At 41.3% G+C, this 19,106-nt stretch overlaps 1 protein-coding gene across 2 annotated transcripts in view; it reads left to right on the forward strand.

Annotated features, from left to right (window-relative positions):
* TRA2A (transformer 2 alpha homolog) overlaps positions 1–19,106 on the forward strand; it is a 53,676-nt gene that overhangs the window by 21,407 nt on the left and 13,163 nt on the right. For both annotated transcript variants that reach the window (XM_074945788.1, XM_074945789.1), the window contains exons 3-4: positions 2,377–2,548; positions 17,042–17,230. In XM_074945788.1, the coding sequence (XP_074801889.1) occupies positions 2,377–2,548; positions 17,042–17,230 (361 nt within the window). The remainder of the gene's footprint in view (positions 1–2,376; positions 2,549–17,041; positions 17,231–19,106) is intronic.

The following is a 19,106-nucleotide window of genomic DNA, read 5'->3' on the forward strand; positions in this document are numbered from 1 at the left end:
GGGTCTGCCCAGTTCCCCAGGTTACACTGCATAGGCTCCTCGGCATTGGGACACTGTGCAGCTGTGTGTCCCTACTCCCCGCAGGCGTAACATCTGTGTGGAGCCCTAGGCGTTCCCCGGTCTCTTGGTTTGGGTAGTTTAACATCACGATCCTCTTCCCCCTCAGTCCTCCGACTCTTTGTGGCTTCTGATGGGCCTTCAGCCCCTCTCTTTTTCCACCTGGGTTCTCCTGGTGGCCCAGTCACCCGAGCGCTAGGGCTTGGTGCTGCTAGTTTAACCCGGGGTGCTTTTTCCTTAACTGGTTGGGTCAGCTCCGTCGCTGTCCTTCGCCTTTCTACCAGTGTGACAACCTCGTCATAGGTGGAAGGTTCGTTCTGGCTTACCCAGGTGCGACGGTCTGGCGGTAGTCCTCTCATGTACCAGTCGATGACCAGAACCTCTAGTATCTCCTCCACACTCCAGGACTCGGTTTGTAACCACTTTCGTGTGAGATGGATGAGGTCATATAATTGGGACCGTGAGGTTTTGTTTTCCTGGTTCCTCCACTCATGATACTGCATTCAGTAGAATAAAAATACCCTGATGAACCAGAGAGAAAAACATACCAAAAGTATCTTAGGGCTAAATGAGCAAGGGATAATGGTTCATGAGTATAGTTTCTGACTGTTTCAAACAGAAGGGGTAAATTAAATTACATAGGATGTTACACCATTTATTAAAGGTTCTCATCCTTTTTTTGGTGGAGCTGCAATTCATGCTTTACCTAGCAATTGTTGCTAGGCTGGCAGGCAGTTTTTATCGCTCTGCATGAAGGCGAACTTGGACTTGTGGTCTTTGGAGAAAGCTATTTGGAAGGAAATCTGGAGTGTAAAGAGTATAGGAATGTGTCTGAACCACAAATAAATGTGACATAGTAATGTGGGTAGGCATACTTGTGCTAACTTCAGTCTAGAAGGGTTGGAATGACTGGAAGAGTGGTGCATATATTTCTTGACTGTTTTACCCATGCATAGCTTGCAGTAGCCGTAGTCCCAGGAGGCTTTGTACTGCGGTAGCTTCCCCTCCCCCCCGCCCGCCACATCCTCACTACCTACCACTGTTACCCACACTAGTTAGATTAAAGCTAGTGTGGGTATAGTTGCCCGCGCTGCAATTGCACTTTCTCATGTAGTGTAGACGTACCCTAGGGCTGACTGGTGGTACTCACAGTTGGAACCCAAAATGATATTTAGCCATCAGGGAAGTGTCCACAGCTAGAATCTAGGAAAAACAGCCACGAAGGCCATTCAGAGTGATGACAAAGGTAGGAAGCTTGAGGTGGAAGCTCTTAAGAGCTTTGTGGCTATGTTACTAGAATGATTGAATGTGAAAAGGTTGCTGTCAATTGCAGTCGCTAAACGGTCAAATCTGTAGAAGCCTGAATACAACCAAACTTTAAATGACACAGTGAAGTTTTTGTAAAGGGCGTTTCTGAGGATGATCTCTAAACTTATGTAATTGAGATCAGTGACTTCAAATCAACCAAACTGGTTTCTTCATAATTACTGTCAGACAATTTCTGTGGTTTACCAAAACTTTTCAGGTCCTCTGACTTGCAGTTAGTTGTGAGGTGTTAGAGCATAGGTTTCTTAATGAGCATGAATGATATGAATGCCAAAAGACCATGAATTGAACTCTGCAAACTGTCAGGCATTCTTTGGCTGTTGCAGTATGTTTCTCTTGGACTGTTAGGCCAGGAGGGCTGTACCGTACCTGTGACTATGATACTTGTGTGTGGAAATCACATAACTTTGAACAGTTTTGTACCATCCTACTGAGAACAGCTGGACATGTGTGAATGATGTGAAGAACAACCTACCTACCTGAAACTAACATGGTCCTTCTGGCCTTAATTTTGGATTACCGTTGAGCTTAGGTTTACCTCAATCATAAAAGTTAAACAGAAAAGCCCTGCTAGATCTGTCCATCTCCCTGCTGATGTAAGACTTCCTTAAAACATAGTATATTGGGCTTCCATATCACTGCATGTTATAGATGTCATTTTATATTAACATGCTGTGAGTGTAAGATTAGAAATCTCTTCTCTAATTTAAAATATATTCTAGTTCACATGGCCAAAGTGTACTTGCCATGTGAGTTTGAATCACATTACTGATCAGACTCAGTCCAGTTTTAAACTACTACAAATCTGCAGTTGTCAAATCTATAGGCACCTTAAGTAGAATTTAAACAATATTTTAAATGTTTATTTATTGTGTGTGGTGATAGTGAATTTGTGAAATCTCCTTTAGGGACATGTACTTTTTAAAATTTAATTTATTGCGTGTATTTCACATACATATCATATATATCTGAAAACTTTTTTCTTCATTGAAGGTCCAGATCAAGAAGACATTCTCACAGACGTTACACTCGCTCCAGGTCCCATTCTCATTCTCATTCGCATAGGAGACGATCTCGAAGCAGATCCTACACACCCGAATATCGTCGCCGAAGGAGCCGCAGTCATTCTCCAATGTCTAACCGAAGAAGGCACACTGGCAGCAGAGTATGTGGTATTAATCAAGGCTGAGTATTTTAAATAAATGATGTAAGGTATCGCTCCCTGTGGACATTTCTATCATAAGGGAGGCTAGTTTCTTTTTTTAAAGTGCTTATGAGTTTACTGTATTTTCTTTGTGTATGTGGATGAATAAGGCAAGAGAAACTCCAGGAGATGTCTGCCTCTGAGCCTGACTGAAGAAGTAAGAGATTTCTGGATTGATTATCCATGCATAGCTTGCAGTGTACTGTGTTCAGGGCACTTGTGACTATTCATGTCCAATAACAGCTAAAGAAGGGCTATGATTAGGATGCATTTCTTGTGCCTTCTTCGTGAGGGAGGTGCTCTATGGGCTCTCGTCTTGGTGCATCTGGAGTTAATCAGTTCTGCTAAGTGCTTTGGCTGGATGTGATTTGGGAACATAATGTAGGAATCTGCCTATATAATGATTCCAGCCGGAGGAGTAAAGAATCTAGCCTTGCCACAAAGTCTCATCTGCAACATGATAGCATGTAAGGGGGAACAAATCTGTTGGCATTGAATGAATAAAAGTGGCATAGATTTTTGAAGAATAAACATTGTTATAAGTTTTTTAAAATAAACTACACTTTTATTTAGCTACAGTGTAAGCATTAGTTTATTATGTATACTTATGAAAGACAATATCTAAGTATATCAAAGCACTTTACAAACAAACCAAACCCCTATTTTAAAGACAAGCAAGGGGGAATAATAGAGGGATTAAAATTATTTACCTAAGATTACACATTACATTGGTAGGATAGGATCATGACTCCTGGTTCTCTACTTAAACCCTTAGACATTATTTCCTATGAAAGATATCTAGACTTCTCTGACACACTTGAATATGCCTCAAATTTATTTTTATCTAATGAAATTTCACTGTATTGGACAAATACAAAATTAAAAGGAATAAAAGATTACAGGATGTAACTAAAGAGTAATTCTGCATCTTGCTTGACTTGACCATCTTGTCTGAATTAACTGTTCGGAAGGACTTCTTGAAATGTCAGTGTAGGAATTGATTTTAGCCTATTTTATCAATGATCTGGGGACGAATTAATTAGATTTGCAGATGACCATGCCAAATGGAGTTGTATACACCTAAAATATTGAGAATACATGTTTAAATAACTCTTAGAAAAATTGGCTGGAATTAATAATAAAATTTAGGAAATATGCTAGTTACCTTAAGTGAGGGCTGAAAGGAGAGGCAAGAGTAAATTCTGCTACTGCTTTAGGAAAGACACTGCAAATCATTCCTCTTCAAAAAGGTCTTTCTACCATAAGAAAGGCACTTACAGCACTGATTCTCTTCTCCCCTCCCCTCCCCCCTTCAACCCAGATAAAACTCCTAGAGTCTCCAGAAAGGTAAATTTATAAAGTCTAAAAAATTGAAAACAAAAGGCTCAAGTAGAATTTTTTCTTTATATGGACAAGTGCCAGATGTGCCATCAAAAACACTAGGAATTTCACTGTTCCCGTTGGTTTTACGTGAAAGGTTTCTCACATACTGTGGTGATTGGGAGGCAATATTAAATTAATCCCTCCTGTAACAGGGATTGTAACCTATTGCATAAGTTTGCAATGTGATACAGTGGCATAGTTATTGTTATATCTAGCTGTCTGTGTCACATGTTAGAAAGGTAATAGCAATGGTTGAGCCATCTTTGGGATACTATGTGCAAATAGGAGATCTACAGAAGGGCAGTACAGATAGCAGTATGTATAGAGGGACTTGCCCATGAAGAAAAGCTAGAAGAAATATTTATTAAGCTAAAAAAACTACTAAAGCCATGCTGTAACAAACACAAATAATTAAGGGTGTCAAGGATAAAGAGGAAATTGCTTAATGGTACAGGGAGGAATAACTGGAAATTATGTTGTGAAATGGAGCCAGGTAAAACTTAGGCTGAACTTCAGGGGAAAAAATGCTTAAACATACAATTGATGCAATAATCTTCCAAAGGAGGAGCTGGCATCCTTGTTCAAATTACTCAGACTTGAGCAAGACAAAACTATATTGAAACATTAAATAAAGTAGTGAAGCCATTCTGGATCAAAGGAAATAACAAAAAGGCAAAGTACTCAAAAATGTCTGGGGAATATCAAGCATTGGTGTAAATGTGAATTGGATAAGGTTTATTTTTTATCATACATTTTGGTGTGTGACTTTGATCCATGATCAAGAGTAATCAGTACCTGTCTGACTGACTTTAGTTTCTGGAAGAAATCTGCCAGTCTGAAATCTGAGGTGCTGCTCTTTACATTGTTGCAAGTAGCTCTACCTCCCATATAGGCTTTTAGCCCACATCAGAGCCCTTCCTATTAGTAGTCCTCTGTCTCTCAGCTCCAGTTGACAGTTAGTTTAGTGAGTCAGGCACTCTTACTTTAGCACTTCTGTAGCTATGGCAGCAGAAGCAAGATCCAAATGAAACATGGGGCACTATAGTGACTGGAGTATGCCTGATTGATTCTGCGGCAAGCTTGCCCACAGGATCTTGACCCTCCTTCAAGACCAAGAGAGTCCCACAAGACTGATGACAACAAGAACCTGTGATCCTGATGGGCTGGGCAACATGCTGTTTGGTATTGCGCGAGATGATTTACTGAGCCAGCAAGCTTAATCCGATTAAAATGGATGACTTAAGTCTTTACTGCCAGGGGGAATGAAAGCTGAAAGGAGCTCTTCCTGCAAATATATTTGTGACTACTAAGAATACCAACGCTGTCCAGCTATCCACTTACTATAAAGAAAAAGGGGGGTGGACAACTCACGTACTTCTGATCCTTTAGGAAGTTCATCTAATGTATACCTTTTTTCTCTGATCTGTTGGATCCTGAGGAAACTGAATTCAGTGGCTCTGATTCTGATCACCCCCAATTTGGTAGAAATGATCAGGATGATCCTGTTGGAGAATAGATGTCCTTCCTAGTCTTGAGTCAAAGCCTCCATGTGTTGACTACCAGAAAAGGTACTAGAAAAGCTGTTTAAAGATCTGGATTGCAAAAGAGAATCTCTGGCTTGCTAGGCTTTGTCAGGCAAGGTAGTTTCCACCTTGATAAATTCAAAGGCCTCTACAACCATCCTACCACAAAACACCCTTCCCCCTCTCTCCCCCTTCCCCCCCACTCCTATTATTAGTATCAGATTGAGAGAGATGTTCACAGATTTCAAGGCCAGAAGGGACCATCATGATCATCTAGTCAGACCTGCACATCACAGGCCACAGAACCGCAACCACCCACTCCTGTAATAGGCCCATAACTTCTGGATGAATTACTGAAGTCCTCAAATCGTGAGTTGAAGAATTCAAGTTACAAAGAATCCACCATTTGCTCTAGTTTAAACCAGGAAGTGTCCCAAGTCCCATGCTACAGAGGATAGTGAAAAACCCAGTGTCACCTGGGGGTAAATTCCTTCCTGATCCCAAATATGATGATCAGTTAGACCCTCAGCATGTCAGCATGACCCACCAGCCAGACATCTGGGAAAGAATTCTCTGTAGTAACTCAGAGCCCTCCCATCTAGTGTCCCATCACCAGCCATTGGAGATAGTTGCTCCTAGCAGTCACAGATGGGCTGCATGCCATTGTTGGCTGTCTCATCATACCATCCCCTCCGTCAGTTTATCAAGCTCAGTCTTGAAACAATTTAGTTGTTTTGCCTCACTGTTCCCCTTGGAAGGCTGTTCCAGAACTTCTCCTCTTTGATGGTTGGAAACCTTTGTCTGCTTTCAAGCCTAAATTTGTTGATGGCCAGTTTACATCCATTTGTTCTTGTCAACATTGGCACTTAACTTAAAGACCTCTCCCTTCCTGGTATTTTTCCTCTGATGCATTTATAGAGAGCAGTCATCTCTCCCCTCAGCCTTTGTTTTGCTAGGTTAAACAAGCCAAGCTCTGTGATTCTCCTCTCATAAGGTAGGTTTTCCATTCTTCTGATCATCCCAGTAGCCCTTCTTTGCACCTGTTCCAGTTTGAATTCATCTTTCTTAAACATGGGAGACCAGAATTGCACATGCTATTCCAGATGAGATTTCACCAGTGGCTTGTATGATGGTAATAATACTTCCCTATCTGTCCCTAGTTTCTGGCTCTGTCTCCCAAGGAGGCTTAAAGGGCTGATCTTAAGGCTTCCAGGGATTATCTGTCTGTCCTGATGGGCACTTGGGTACTCATAATGGGTTTCTCCCAAGTCACAAGGTTGTTGAAAACAGTGAAGAATATTCCTATCAAACTGTTCCCCGTTGAGCCTGTTTGAAGTCTGGCCTTTGCTTACCCATGGTCTCAGGCACAATATCTAGTTCTCCTATCTCTGCTTACCCTAGTTTACTTGGTACATTACTAGATATAGTCCAGATTCCAGTCTGATGAGCAGCTCTAACTGTAATAAGAAGCACACGGGATCTTTATAGGGGAGAAGGCAGAACACCGCATTTATTGAGAATACAAGAGTTAGCATATGCTTTTCAATCTCTCTCTCTCTCACACACACACACTCCTGCCAGTTGATGTTTATAGTTACCAGTCCAGAGTCTGGATCAATCTAGTGGCCAGCCAGATTGGTCGCAGAGGGGAGCAGGGCTCTGTCGGTCGTGATCCGATGCTCCTGGAGTGTGGCAAGACGAACCCAAAGTCCCATGGCCAAGCACCCTGTTCTTACCGTCCTTTTTTTCTCTGAAGTCTGTGGATTTTGCTGTGTCAGTCTGTGACTGGGTTACTTCTTAATTGGTGTATCTTTTGATGTAAACAGTCCAATACACCTCCGAGAGGGTCCTCCTGTCCTGGTTCTGATTTAATCAATTGTCCTGTCTTTAGGGGTGCCAGCCTTCATCTCAGGGTCGTCAATCTGCCCTTCCTTCATTATGGATGCATGTTGATGATTCTCTGGTGTCCGTTAAGTCTCTTCACTCCTTCTTCCATGGCCATCTGGCTATAACAATGGCCTTCGCACCTTATCTTTTCCTGATGCATACATTCCTCATTCACACAAACAATCTTTTACAGAGACCTTTGAGAATACAAATAGTGTCAGTTTATTTTGGATCTCCTTAACGTAGACACAATACAAGGTCCTGTCTCTTACTTACTAAACCTTAAAACAAAGAAATGTACAGTATATTTAACTAGAGTGCATAATTTGTAAAATATAGGAAATCCTAGTAGACATGATAACTTATCCTAAAACGGGTGACCATAATCAGTCATAAGGATTGTTCTGGTCTGTCCCTGCCTTAACATCAGTACAGACACTGGCAGTCTGTCAGATGCATTTCTACCCATGTCCCAGAGGGTCATTCCTTTCTGCTATTCAAATGGTGTAGCTGGTAAAATGAAATCAAGACATACATTAGTACCTCTATTCTTATAGTACAATTATAAAATCCTGCTCGTACATAACCTCCATTTTTTTTGTCATGTCATGTAAATTACTTTTTGCAAAGGAGACAATCTGTCTGGTAGTCCCATCCTGGTATAAACCTCTGTTGGTTTATCCAGTCATCTGCATTGGTTCTCAACCGATTCCATACAGTGACCACGTATTACAGCAGAAATAAATCCTACTGAATCAGAAAGACCTATTTATCATAACGCCCCTGTTGATTAGCCATTATTTAGTGGTATTTTTCAGAGTTCTGTTTGTTTTTTAAATTAGATATTTCACACTTTTGAAACTTCAGCTAGGGCTTTGGGGTGGTGTCAAATGGTTTTTAGGCTTTTAGCTAGCATCTAGCAATCTGTGGTGTAAAAAAACATAGCAGCTTCAAATTCCAGACTAGTGCTACACTGAAAGTCAGGGTGTAAGGTGGAACAAAATTTCATTTGCCTTCAGTTTGCCTGATTACATGTTGTTTACATTATTGTATTTCGGATATGGCGATATGCCCATTTCATTTATTCTGCACAAGACAACATTTTAGGTATAAAATTCAGCCTAGAACATGTGTACAACATGAGTTTGTTTTACTTGAGTGGCAATTTTTTAGGCACTCACACTTATGAGTAGTGTATGCATTCTACACGTATATACAAAAATGCATTAAAAAAGGTTATTTAAGGTTTAAAAGTATGTTAACAAACACCCAAGGAAATAACATTTTAAAAACCTACCCTTAGTTATTTAGGTTACAAAGCAAATAACTTGAAAGTTGGGGAATGTCAGATTCACAGTTGCCCATGCAACCTAAATTCTTCCCCCTTGTGCATACAATCTGTGGACTAAATGAGGTAGGTGTCTTTGGGGGGCGGGAAATGTGGTTAAAGATTGTGTCAAAATGCATGTGAACAAAGTTGCAGAATTAAGATTGCACAGGCAACTATAAATCTGGACATTCTTAACTTCTGCATTCTTGGTTTTGTAACCTAAACAATTTTCTTTTGAAGCAGTTATTTGTATTGCACTTCCCTAGGTTTGTTAAAGGGAAAAATATAAAGCAGGTTGTACGGCTGTAACAATCACCATCATGGACAATCAAGAAAGTTTGAGACCTCAACCCCTCAGCAGTGCAGCAAGATTTCTACCACTTAAGAACTGACCATATTAACCGGCAGCAGCAGAAGACTGTTATCCCAAAGCAGGAGTGGGCTACAGGTGCCATGTGCAGAGTCAGTGGGGTAGGTGGGGGATCCTGGCCTGATTGTCTCTACTCCCTTCCCAACTGCCCTTGGAGCTGAGGGAGCTCTTGTCTCATATGATGCCCCCAAGGGCAGGGAGATGGGGAGAGACCCAGATCATGGCCTCAGAGTCCTATGTGTAGAGCCGTGGATGGATATAAAATTTTATCCATGTCCAATCTGCAAACAGCGTCTGTGGATATCCACAGATTTGCAGGGCTCTACCCATGTGGTGTGGTTGAAGAATTAGGGGGCTTGGTCAAGCTCCTTCCCTAAACAGCACGACTAGGTTGCTCTGGTAGGGCCCAGGTGTTTCTAATACACCTCTACTCCGATATAGTGCGGTAAAGCAGTGCTCTGCGGTGTGGGGCTGTTCGCTCTGGCGGATCAGCGCATCAGTGTGTCTGGCTCTGACACGCTGCTCTGAGCGGCGTGTTAGGGTGCTGGGCCGGGGCCGAGGGGTTGGATAAGGGGCAGAGGGTCTCGGGGGGGAGAGGGGGGTTGGATGGTTCTGGGGGGCGGGACGGTCAGGGGACTGGGAAAGGGGGCATTGGATAGGGCGTGGGAGTCCCGGGGGGGGGGTCTGTCAGGGGCGGGAGTGTGGATAGGGGTTCAGGGCAGTCAGGGAGCGGGGGGGGGGTGTTGGATGGGTTGGGGGTTCAGAGGGGTCAGTCAGGGGATGGGAAGTGACTATTAATAAAGGAAATGCTCGAGGCCAAAGCACGTCCGATATAACACGGTTTCACCTATAACGTGGTAAGATTTTTTGGCTCCTGAGGACTGCGTTATATCAGGATAGAAGTGTACGTCGTGTGCTGTGGCAGCCTGATTCATTAGAATGTCTGTGTTCTGTTAATATTTTGGCATGCAGACAGACTTTTCCTGAGGAATGCTAGTGAAAGAGAGGAAATTATTTAACTGTTTATAACTCTGTTTAAATCTAAAAGGAATTTCATGGGATTAAAGACATGTTTCTACTGAAGGGCTTTTCAGTTGTCAAATTGCAAAAGCCTGCTGCGAACAGTGTAGGTGTTAAAGCTTCTGGAAAAAGAGTTACAAGAATCTGATATAATGGAAAGCGTAAGGAAGCCTAAATATAGAGATTACCACCAGTTACTCCTGTAATAGTATGTGGCATTGTGCATTTTTTACACATTTTTTTTCTTCTGTTTAACTTTATGGATAGATCTAAATATTTCATCATCTCCCCTTTTAAATACTTTGAATAGACTTGATTTGCTATTTGTATATTTGAGAGAATAAACAATTTTCCTTGACCCACCAATGTAGGTCAGAAAGCATAGTGATGAAGTGAGAAGTGCCAAAAGTCAAGCAGACCTGGGCCTTACAAAGGAAATTAAAACCAATAGTAAAAGGTTCTTTAGCCATATAAACAAAAAGAAAACAAGGAAGGAAGTGGGATTGCTAAACACTGAGGACATGGTGGAGATTAAAATAAGAAGTACGGCCCAACACCTAAACAAATACTTTGCCTCAGTTTTTAATAAGGATAATGAGGTGCTTGGGGGCAGTGGTAGGGTTGCTGTAGGAGCAAGGATATGGAAGTAGAAACTACCACGTTGTACGGGGAGGCCAAACTCAAAACAGCTTAAGGAGATCAAATCGAGGGGCCTGGGTAATCTCCATCCAAGAATATTACAGGAACTGGCTCATGAAATTGCTAGCCAATAGCAAGGATTTTTAATGAATCCGTAGGCTTGGGTGTCATACCATGTGACTGGAGAATTACAGATAGAGTGCCTATATTTAAGAAGGGGGGTGGGACTTGGGAAACTACAGGCCTGTTAGTTTGACCTTAGATGAATGCAAGGTGTTCAAACAAATTTTGAAAAAGTAATTAAAGACATAGAGGTAAATGGAAATGGGATAAAATTACAACATGGTTTTACAAATAAGTGATGCCAGACTAACCTGATCTTTCTTTGAGAAGATAACCAGTTTTTCTAAACAAAAAACATAAGAACAGCTATACTGGGTCAGACCAAAGGTCCGTATAGTCCAGTATCCTGTCTTCCGACTGTGGCCAATGCCAGGTGCCCCAGAGGGAATGAACAGAACAGAACAGGTCATCATCAACTGATCCATTCCCTGTCACCCATTCCCAGCTTCTGGCAAACAGAGGCTAGGGATACCATACCCATTCCCAGCTTCTGGCAAACAGAGGCTAGGGATACCATCCCTGCCCATCCTGGCTAATAGCCATTGATGGGCCTATCCTCCATGAACTTATCTAGTGTGTTTTTTTTTTTTTTTAAACCCTGTTATAGCCTCGGCCTTCACAACATCCTCTGGCAAAGAGATCCACAGGTTGACTGTGCGTTGTATGAAGAAATTTTTCCTTTTGTTTGTTTTAAACATGATGCCTATTAATCTCATTTGGTGACGCCTAGTTTGTGTTATGAGGAGTAAATAACACTTTCTCCACGCCATCATGATTTTATAGACCTCATCATATCCCCCCTTAGTTGTCTCTTCTCCAAGCTGAAAAGTCTTATTAATCTCTCCTCATACGGCAGCCATTCCATATCCCTAATAATTTTTGTTGCCCTTTTCTGAACCTTTTCCAATTCCAATCGATCTTTTTTTTAGATGGGGCGACCACACCTGCATGCAATATTCAAGATGTGGGCGTACAATGGATTTCTTTACAGGCAATATGATATTTTCTATATTTTTATCTATCCCTTTGTTAATGATTCTCAACGTTGTTTGCTTTTTTGATGGCCACTGCATATTGAGTGGATGTTTTCAGAAAACTATCCACAATGACGCCAAGATCTTTCTTGAGTGGTAACAGCTAATTTAGACCCCATCATTTTATATGTATAGTTGGGATTATGTTTTCCAATGTGCATTACTTTTCATTTACCAGCATTGAATTTCATGTGCCATTTTGTTGCCCAGTCACCCAGTTTTGAGAGATCCTTTTGTAGCTCTTTGCAGTCTGCCTGGGATTTAACTATCTTGAGTAGTTTTGCATCCTCTGCAAATTTTGCCACCTCACTGTTTTACCCTTTTTTCCAGATCATTTATAAATATGTTGAATAGGACTGGTCCCAGTGCAGACCCCTGGGGGACACCACTGTTTCCCTCTCTCCATTCTGAAAACTGATAATTTATTCCTAGTCTTTGTTTCCTATCTTTTAACCAGTTACCAATACATAAGCAGATCTTCCCTCTTAATCCCATGACAGTTTACTTTGCTTAAGAGCCTTTGGTGAGGGACCTTGTCAAAGGCTTTCTGAAAATCTCAGTATACTACATCCACTAGATTTCACTTGACCACATGCTTGTTGAGCCCCTCAAAGAATTCTAGTAGATTGGTGAGGCATGATTTCCTTTTACAAAAAAATATGTTGACTCTTCCCCAACAAGTTATGTTCATCTATGTGTCTGACAATTTTGTTCTTTACTGTAGTTTCAACCAGTTTGCCCTGTAGTGAAGTCAAGCTTATCGGCCTGTAGTTGCCAGGATAATCTCTGGAGCCCTTTTTGAAAATTGGTGTCACATTACCTATCCTCCAGTTATTTGGTACAGAAGCTGATTTAAATGATAGGTTACAGACTACAGTTAATAGTTATGCAGTTTCACATTTGAGTTCCTTCAGCACTCTTGGGTGAATACCATCTGGTCCTGGTGACTTACTGCTGTTTTAGTTTATCAGTTTGTTCCAAAACCACCTCTAATGACACTCATTCTGGGACAGTTCTTCAGATTTGTCACCTAAAAAGAATGGCTCAGGTTTGGGCATCTCCCTCACATCCTCAGCATTGAAGACCGATGCAAAGAATTTATTTAGTTTCTCTGCAATGGCCTTATTGTCCTTGAGTGCTCCTTTAGCATCTTGATAGTTCAATGGTCCCACTGATTGTTTAGCAGGTTTCCTGCTTCTGATATACTAAATTTTTGCTATTACTTTTTGAGTCTTTGGGTAGCTGTTCTTCAAATTCTTTTTTGTCCTTCCTAATTATATTTTTAAATATAATTTAAAAATTTGCCAGAGTTTATGCTCCTTTCTATTTTCCTCACTAGGATTTAACTTCTACTTTTTAAAGGATACCTTTTTGCCTCTCACTGCTTCTTTTACTTTGTTGTTTAGCTATGGTGGCTCTTTTCTGGTTCTCTTACTACGTTTTTTAATTTGGGGTATAAATTTAAGTTGAGCCTCTATGGTGTCTTTATAAAGTTTCCATGCAGCTTGCAGGGATTTTACTTTTGGTGCTGTACCTTTTTAATTTCTGTTTAACTAACCTCCTCATTTTTGTGTAGTACCCCTTTCTGAAATTAAATGCTACAGTGTTGGGCTCTTGTGTTTTTCTGTCACAGAGTAGGGTTCAGGGCTTGCCCCGCTCCATGTGTGGCTCTGCACGGCTCCTGGAAGCAGCAGCATGTCCCCCACTCCAGCTCCTATGCAGAGGGGCAGCTGCGGGCTCCGCATGCTGCCCCCGCCCCAAGTGCTGCCCCTACAGCTCCCATTGGTCAGCAACCGCAGCCAATGGGAGCCGCAGAGGCAGCGCCTGCAGACGGGGCAGCATGCAGAGCCGCCCAGTCACGCTTCTGCTTAAGAGCCGGAGAGGGGACATGTCACTGCTTCCAGGAGCTGCTTGAGGTAAGCGCCACCTGGAGCCTGTACCCCTGACCCCCTCTTGAGCCCCAACTCCCTCCTCAGCCCTGATCCTCGACCCACCCTCCAAACCCCTTGGTCCCAGCCCAGAGCACCTTCCTGCACCCCAGAGCCCGCGCCCCCAGCCAGAGCCTGCACCCCAACAGCTTGCCCCAGCCCAGAACCCCCTCCTGCCCCTGAACTCCTCATTTCTGGCCCCACCCCAGAGCACCTTCCTGCACCCCAGAGCCTGCACCCCAGCCAGAGCCTGCACCCCAACGGCTTGCCCCAGCCCAGAACCCCCTCCTGCCCCCTGAAGTCCTCATTTCTGGCCCCACCCCAGAGCCCTCACCCCTTCCTGCATCCCAACCTCCAATTTTGTGAGCATTCATGGCCCGTCATATAATGTCCATACCCGGATGTGGCCCTTGGGCTGAAGAGTTTGCCCACGCCTGATTCAAGGTATCAAACTTTATCTCTCAAAAAGAAAAGGAGTACTTCATTGGATACTGTAGCTCATGAAAGCTTATGCTCAAATAAATTGGTTAGTCTCTAAGGTGCCACAAGTACTCCTTTTCTTTTTGCGAATACAGATGAACACGGCTGCTACTCTGAAACTTTCTCTGCATCCTGTCCTGAGTTAACATGTACCCAGTCAATATGGGGATAGTTGAAATCCCCCATTATTATTGAGTTTTATATTTTAATAGCCTCTTTAATCTCCCTGAGCATTTCACAGTCACTGTCACCATCCTGGTCACCTCCACTACTCCCCTTGGAAGGCTGTTCCAGAACTTCACTCCTCTGATGGTTAGAAACTTTTGTCTAATTTCCTAACTTATTTCAAGACTGAGTTTAATAAGTTGACGGAGGGGATGGTATAATGATAGCTTGCAGTGGCCCATCCACTATTGCTAGTACCAATTATCCCCAACAGTCTGAGATGGGACACTAGCTGGGAAGGGTTCTGAGTTACTACAGAGAATTCTTTCCCAGGTGTCTGGCTGTTGGGTCTTGCTAACATCCTCAGAGCCTAAGCAGTTGCCATATTTGAGGTAGGGAAGGAATTTTTTGCCCCGGTGAGAGTGACAGGTTTTTTAGCCTTCATCTGCAGCATGGGGCATGGGTCACTCACTAATTTGAACTAGAGTAAATGTTGGATTCCCTGAAACTTGAAGTCTTTAAATGAAGATCTGAGGATGTCAGTAACTCAGAGGTTATGAGCTTATTACAGGAGTGAGTGTGAGAGATTCTGTGGTCTGAAATGTTCAGGAGGTCAGATTAGATGATTACAATGGTCTGTTCTGGCTTTTAAGTCCGTGTCTGTATCAGTTCTCACCATGAATTATAAACATTGCCATATAACATTGTAAATGAGTTTACACTCAGACATGGAAAACTTTAAGCTGTGTAAATTATAAACAAGTGTGAAAACCAGCTAGAAAATGGTTTAGTCAGGAGCAGTGCTTAAAGAAACACCATCAATTTGTGATCTGGTCATTATAGTAGTAGTTTTGGAACCCATGTCTGTCCAGGAATCCCCTGTCAGTTTTTATGGCATGTACAATTGAATTTTCTTTTTAAACATTCTCTTTTTGCTGTATAAGATTTACACACAGAAATAATTCAAACTGATTGTGCATTTGACATTATTGAATAAAGTAAACCAATTGAAGGTACAAACAAATTTTCTCACTAAAATTTCAGCTAGTAATTTTAAATTCTAACAATGACAAGAACAAAATTATCATACAGATGCTTGATTTTTAAATTTAATGTGTATTTATGCCTTACACAGAATGGAAACCTCATTTCAAATTGCACAGGTCCCACACATTGTCACAAACAGTATTACTTTTAGAATAACTGACATGAATAAGAGGTTCATGCCAATTGTAGAGATGTGGGATCCCTTAGGGAATTAAGGAATGAAATTACACTTTTTTATGTAAATCAGTGACTTGCATCAAGTTAGTAGTCACTGAAAATGTCAGTGAATTATTTCATGGCTGTGGAATTATGCTCCAAAGTGTGTGTATGCAAGGGGGGGGGGGGGGGGTTGTTCCTGATCCCTGGAGCTGTGAAGAAAATTATCTGTAACCAGTGCACTTCTTGTGGCTAGAAAATCTGAAACCATAGTTCTGAAAAGTGTGAACTGCTCCATTCATATCATTGTCCTATCTAAAAATGATTGATTAAATTTCAGTCTTATTAACTTTCACTGCTGATCATTGTAGCTGAAACATTCAGCTACTGCAATTAATCCTAGTCTTAAAGTGCTTCGACAGTTCCAAAAGTTTCTAAACAGTTTCTACAATGGATTGTATTAAAACTAAATATCCAGCATATCAAAAAATGAAAATGTGGAGACAACATAAAATAAATGTAATAAAAGGAAGTACTGTACTGATTGTATGGTTCAATTTTATATTTTAAAAAAGTAGGTTAAGTAAAAGTAGTAAAGTGCAACTGAAATGAAGGTGCCAAAGAATTTCCAGTCTACCATGTAAGAATCCTGGCATCTTGCTGCAGAACTCTAGTCCTGCTGGCTCTGGAGTGCCAAGGTCCCTTAAAATAGTGCACATCTATACTATCTAGATAAGATGAGCTTGTGATCTTGGTCAGTTTAGAGGGATAGGACAATTTAGAGAGATGAACCTTACAAACCTAAATTGAGCCTTTTATGTACAGACGTAGAACTATTATGGGGGAAAGTGACAGAAATATTCAGTCTTTGGGGGAGATTACAGATATAGTAATAGTTGAGATGTCCATATCTAGCAAAAGATAAATTAGGAATTCAGACATCCCTATGCTAAATATCCATGAATAGAGTGTTAAATGACATTCCAGTCTCTGCAGAGAGGTCAAGGATGGAATCTCAATGGAGAGTAGTGCTACTCTTACCGCTAGTCTGTCCTTCCAAATCAGGCCAGTAGCATATCAGCTAGGGGCAGCTATCGGAAAGCTTCTGGAGCAGGCGTCTACGTTGTACTTGTTCTGTAGGTGAACAAAGGGCTTCGGTTTCCAGTACTGTGAATTCAGCATCGTTTGCCAATATTTAATTTGCTGTAATAGATTTTATCAAAAAATTAAGTTTGATTTTTGAAAATATCTTTTAGTTTATTAAGGTTGAAATGCTAAGCTTTGAGTAACCAGGAAAACAAATAGTAGTTGGCGGATATGATAGTAATAGCATTTTAATGGAATATATTTTGAACTTTTGTTTTAACAGGCTAATCCAGATCCTAACACATGCCTTGGAGTGTTTGGCCTCAGTTTGTATACCACTGAGCGAGACTTGCGTGAAGTCTTTTCCCGTTACGGACCTTTGAGTGGCGTCAATGTGGTTTATGATCAGCGGACTGGACGATCAAGAGGATTCGCTTTTGTTTATTTTGAGAGAATAGACGATTCTAAAGAGGTAAATTAATGTTGTTGCTCTTGACTGTAGTTGATTATTATTACAGATTTGTAAAAATCTTTACAGATATTTTTATAAACTAAAGAATTTAAATGTATTTTATAAGAGGAAAAGGAGTACTTGTGGCACCTTAGACTAACAGATTTATTTGAGCATAAGCTTTCATGAGCTACAGCTCACTTCATCGGATGCATTGTATTTTGTGAATCTCATAAATGCTGAAAATCGCTATATAAATAGTATATTGGTCAAATTCATGAGAAGTAATGGTTTAGTGTTTATAAAACACTGTAATTTTATATACCAGTATACTGTTTAAGCAATGGGATTTAATTCCCAAACATTATTGGGTTTGACAGTTGTAAAGTAAAATCAGTATACATCCATTAACACAACCATAACTACTCACTAATGCAAGCCCTGTTTTGCCTCACTACATCTGTTACAAAATGGAAATAAAATCTTTAGAGGGGCATGGATTTTTTTAAACTATTAAACTTTTTAAACATCTACCTTTAAAAAGTCACTTCTCTCTCCCCCTGAGCAGTCTCTTATCTGTCAGAATTGTGAGATACCACTGATTTCCCTCATAGTCTTAAGCTTTTATCTGTCACCATTGTTTTAAGGAACAAGATCTGGAAAGCTTACTTTGACTTGTCAGTATGTGCCTTTATTGGTCAGTGGGTTACTAATCAATGCAAAACACTTAAGACATACCTTGCTCCTGGGAGTGATCATTCTCCATCCATGATATGGTCAGTTGAGGAGGAAAGAATGGAAACCAAGAATCTAAATTGATTTTTGCACAAGGGGTACAGAACACCATAGAAAAGTAGTGTCTCTTTTAAAAAGAGGTGTATTGTTACTTCTTCCGAGATATGAAATTATATTGAAACTTCTACTGGCTGTGAGGCCACCTCAATTAAAGATACGGTATCTCCAGTTTTTCTAAACAATGCTCTGTCAAAATGAAGAAAAATAGACACCACATCAGCAGTTTCAAGTGTGCAGTCAATGCTGCTTCCTCTAAACTAGTTTCTCAAATGCTGGGATGTGACACCTCCCCTACTCTCCCCACCAGTGGGTCATGAGGGGGTAGCTACCCAATTGATTGCACTCCAGGGGCTAAAACAGAAAACTTCCTTTGCTAAGGTAGAAGGCACTTTGATTAAGAGGAAGGGTGGGTTAGTAGTTAACATTGGACTGAGACTTGAGAGATCTGGGTTCAGTTCCTGGTTCTGCCACCGATTTCTTGTGTAACTACAGATGAGTAATTTGCAGGTTAAGTTTCTTGATTGTAAAATGGAGAATAGCTCATGGGTGTAGAACATCAGTTTATTAATGTTTTTTGTTAAGCACTCACGGGACAGGAATGGGAGATAGGAAGAAAGCTACCAGAGGCTGTAGCTTTTAGGAGTGAGGAAAAGAGAAGCTCCCTTTCTTTTTCTTGCAGTTACTTCACTCCTGTTATTCCACAATAACTTGAAACAGTTGGATGGAAGGAGGTTGGGGAATGGGGGAAATCATCATTATTATCAGCACCTTACTCAACACATTGCCCCCAGTTGCTTCTTGTGGTGCCCATATTTGCACTTCTTTCTGGCCACAAAGTTTTGTGGGATTTTGGATTGCAGTAAGAAGTGTGATTGATGGTTGGATCCTTGATGGGAACAGTTCATATCCACAGTACTAGACCATGCTCCCTCTTGTTCGGCTGAAGTAACTGGAAGCAGAGCACTTTTTTACATACCTTTGGGAATTACTTGCCATATGTAGAAGTCATGCATGCCAGCGTGTGTCCCTTAAAGTGAATCCATGTAAACAGCTGAACTTTCCTGTTCAATATGGAGTTATGCTTTAGTCTTCCGTGAACTAG

This window comes from Natator depressus, chromosome 2 (assembly GCF_965152275.1).
Source record: "Natator depressus isolate rNatDep1 chromosome 2, rNatDep2.hap1, whole genome shotgun sequence".
NCBI classification, from domain to species: Eukaryota; Metazoa; Chordata; order Testudines; family Cheloniidae; genus Natator; species Natator depressus.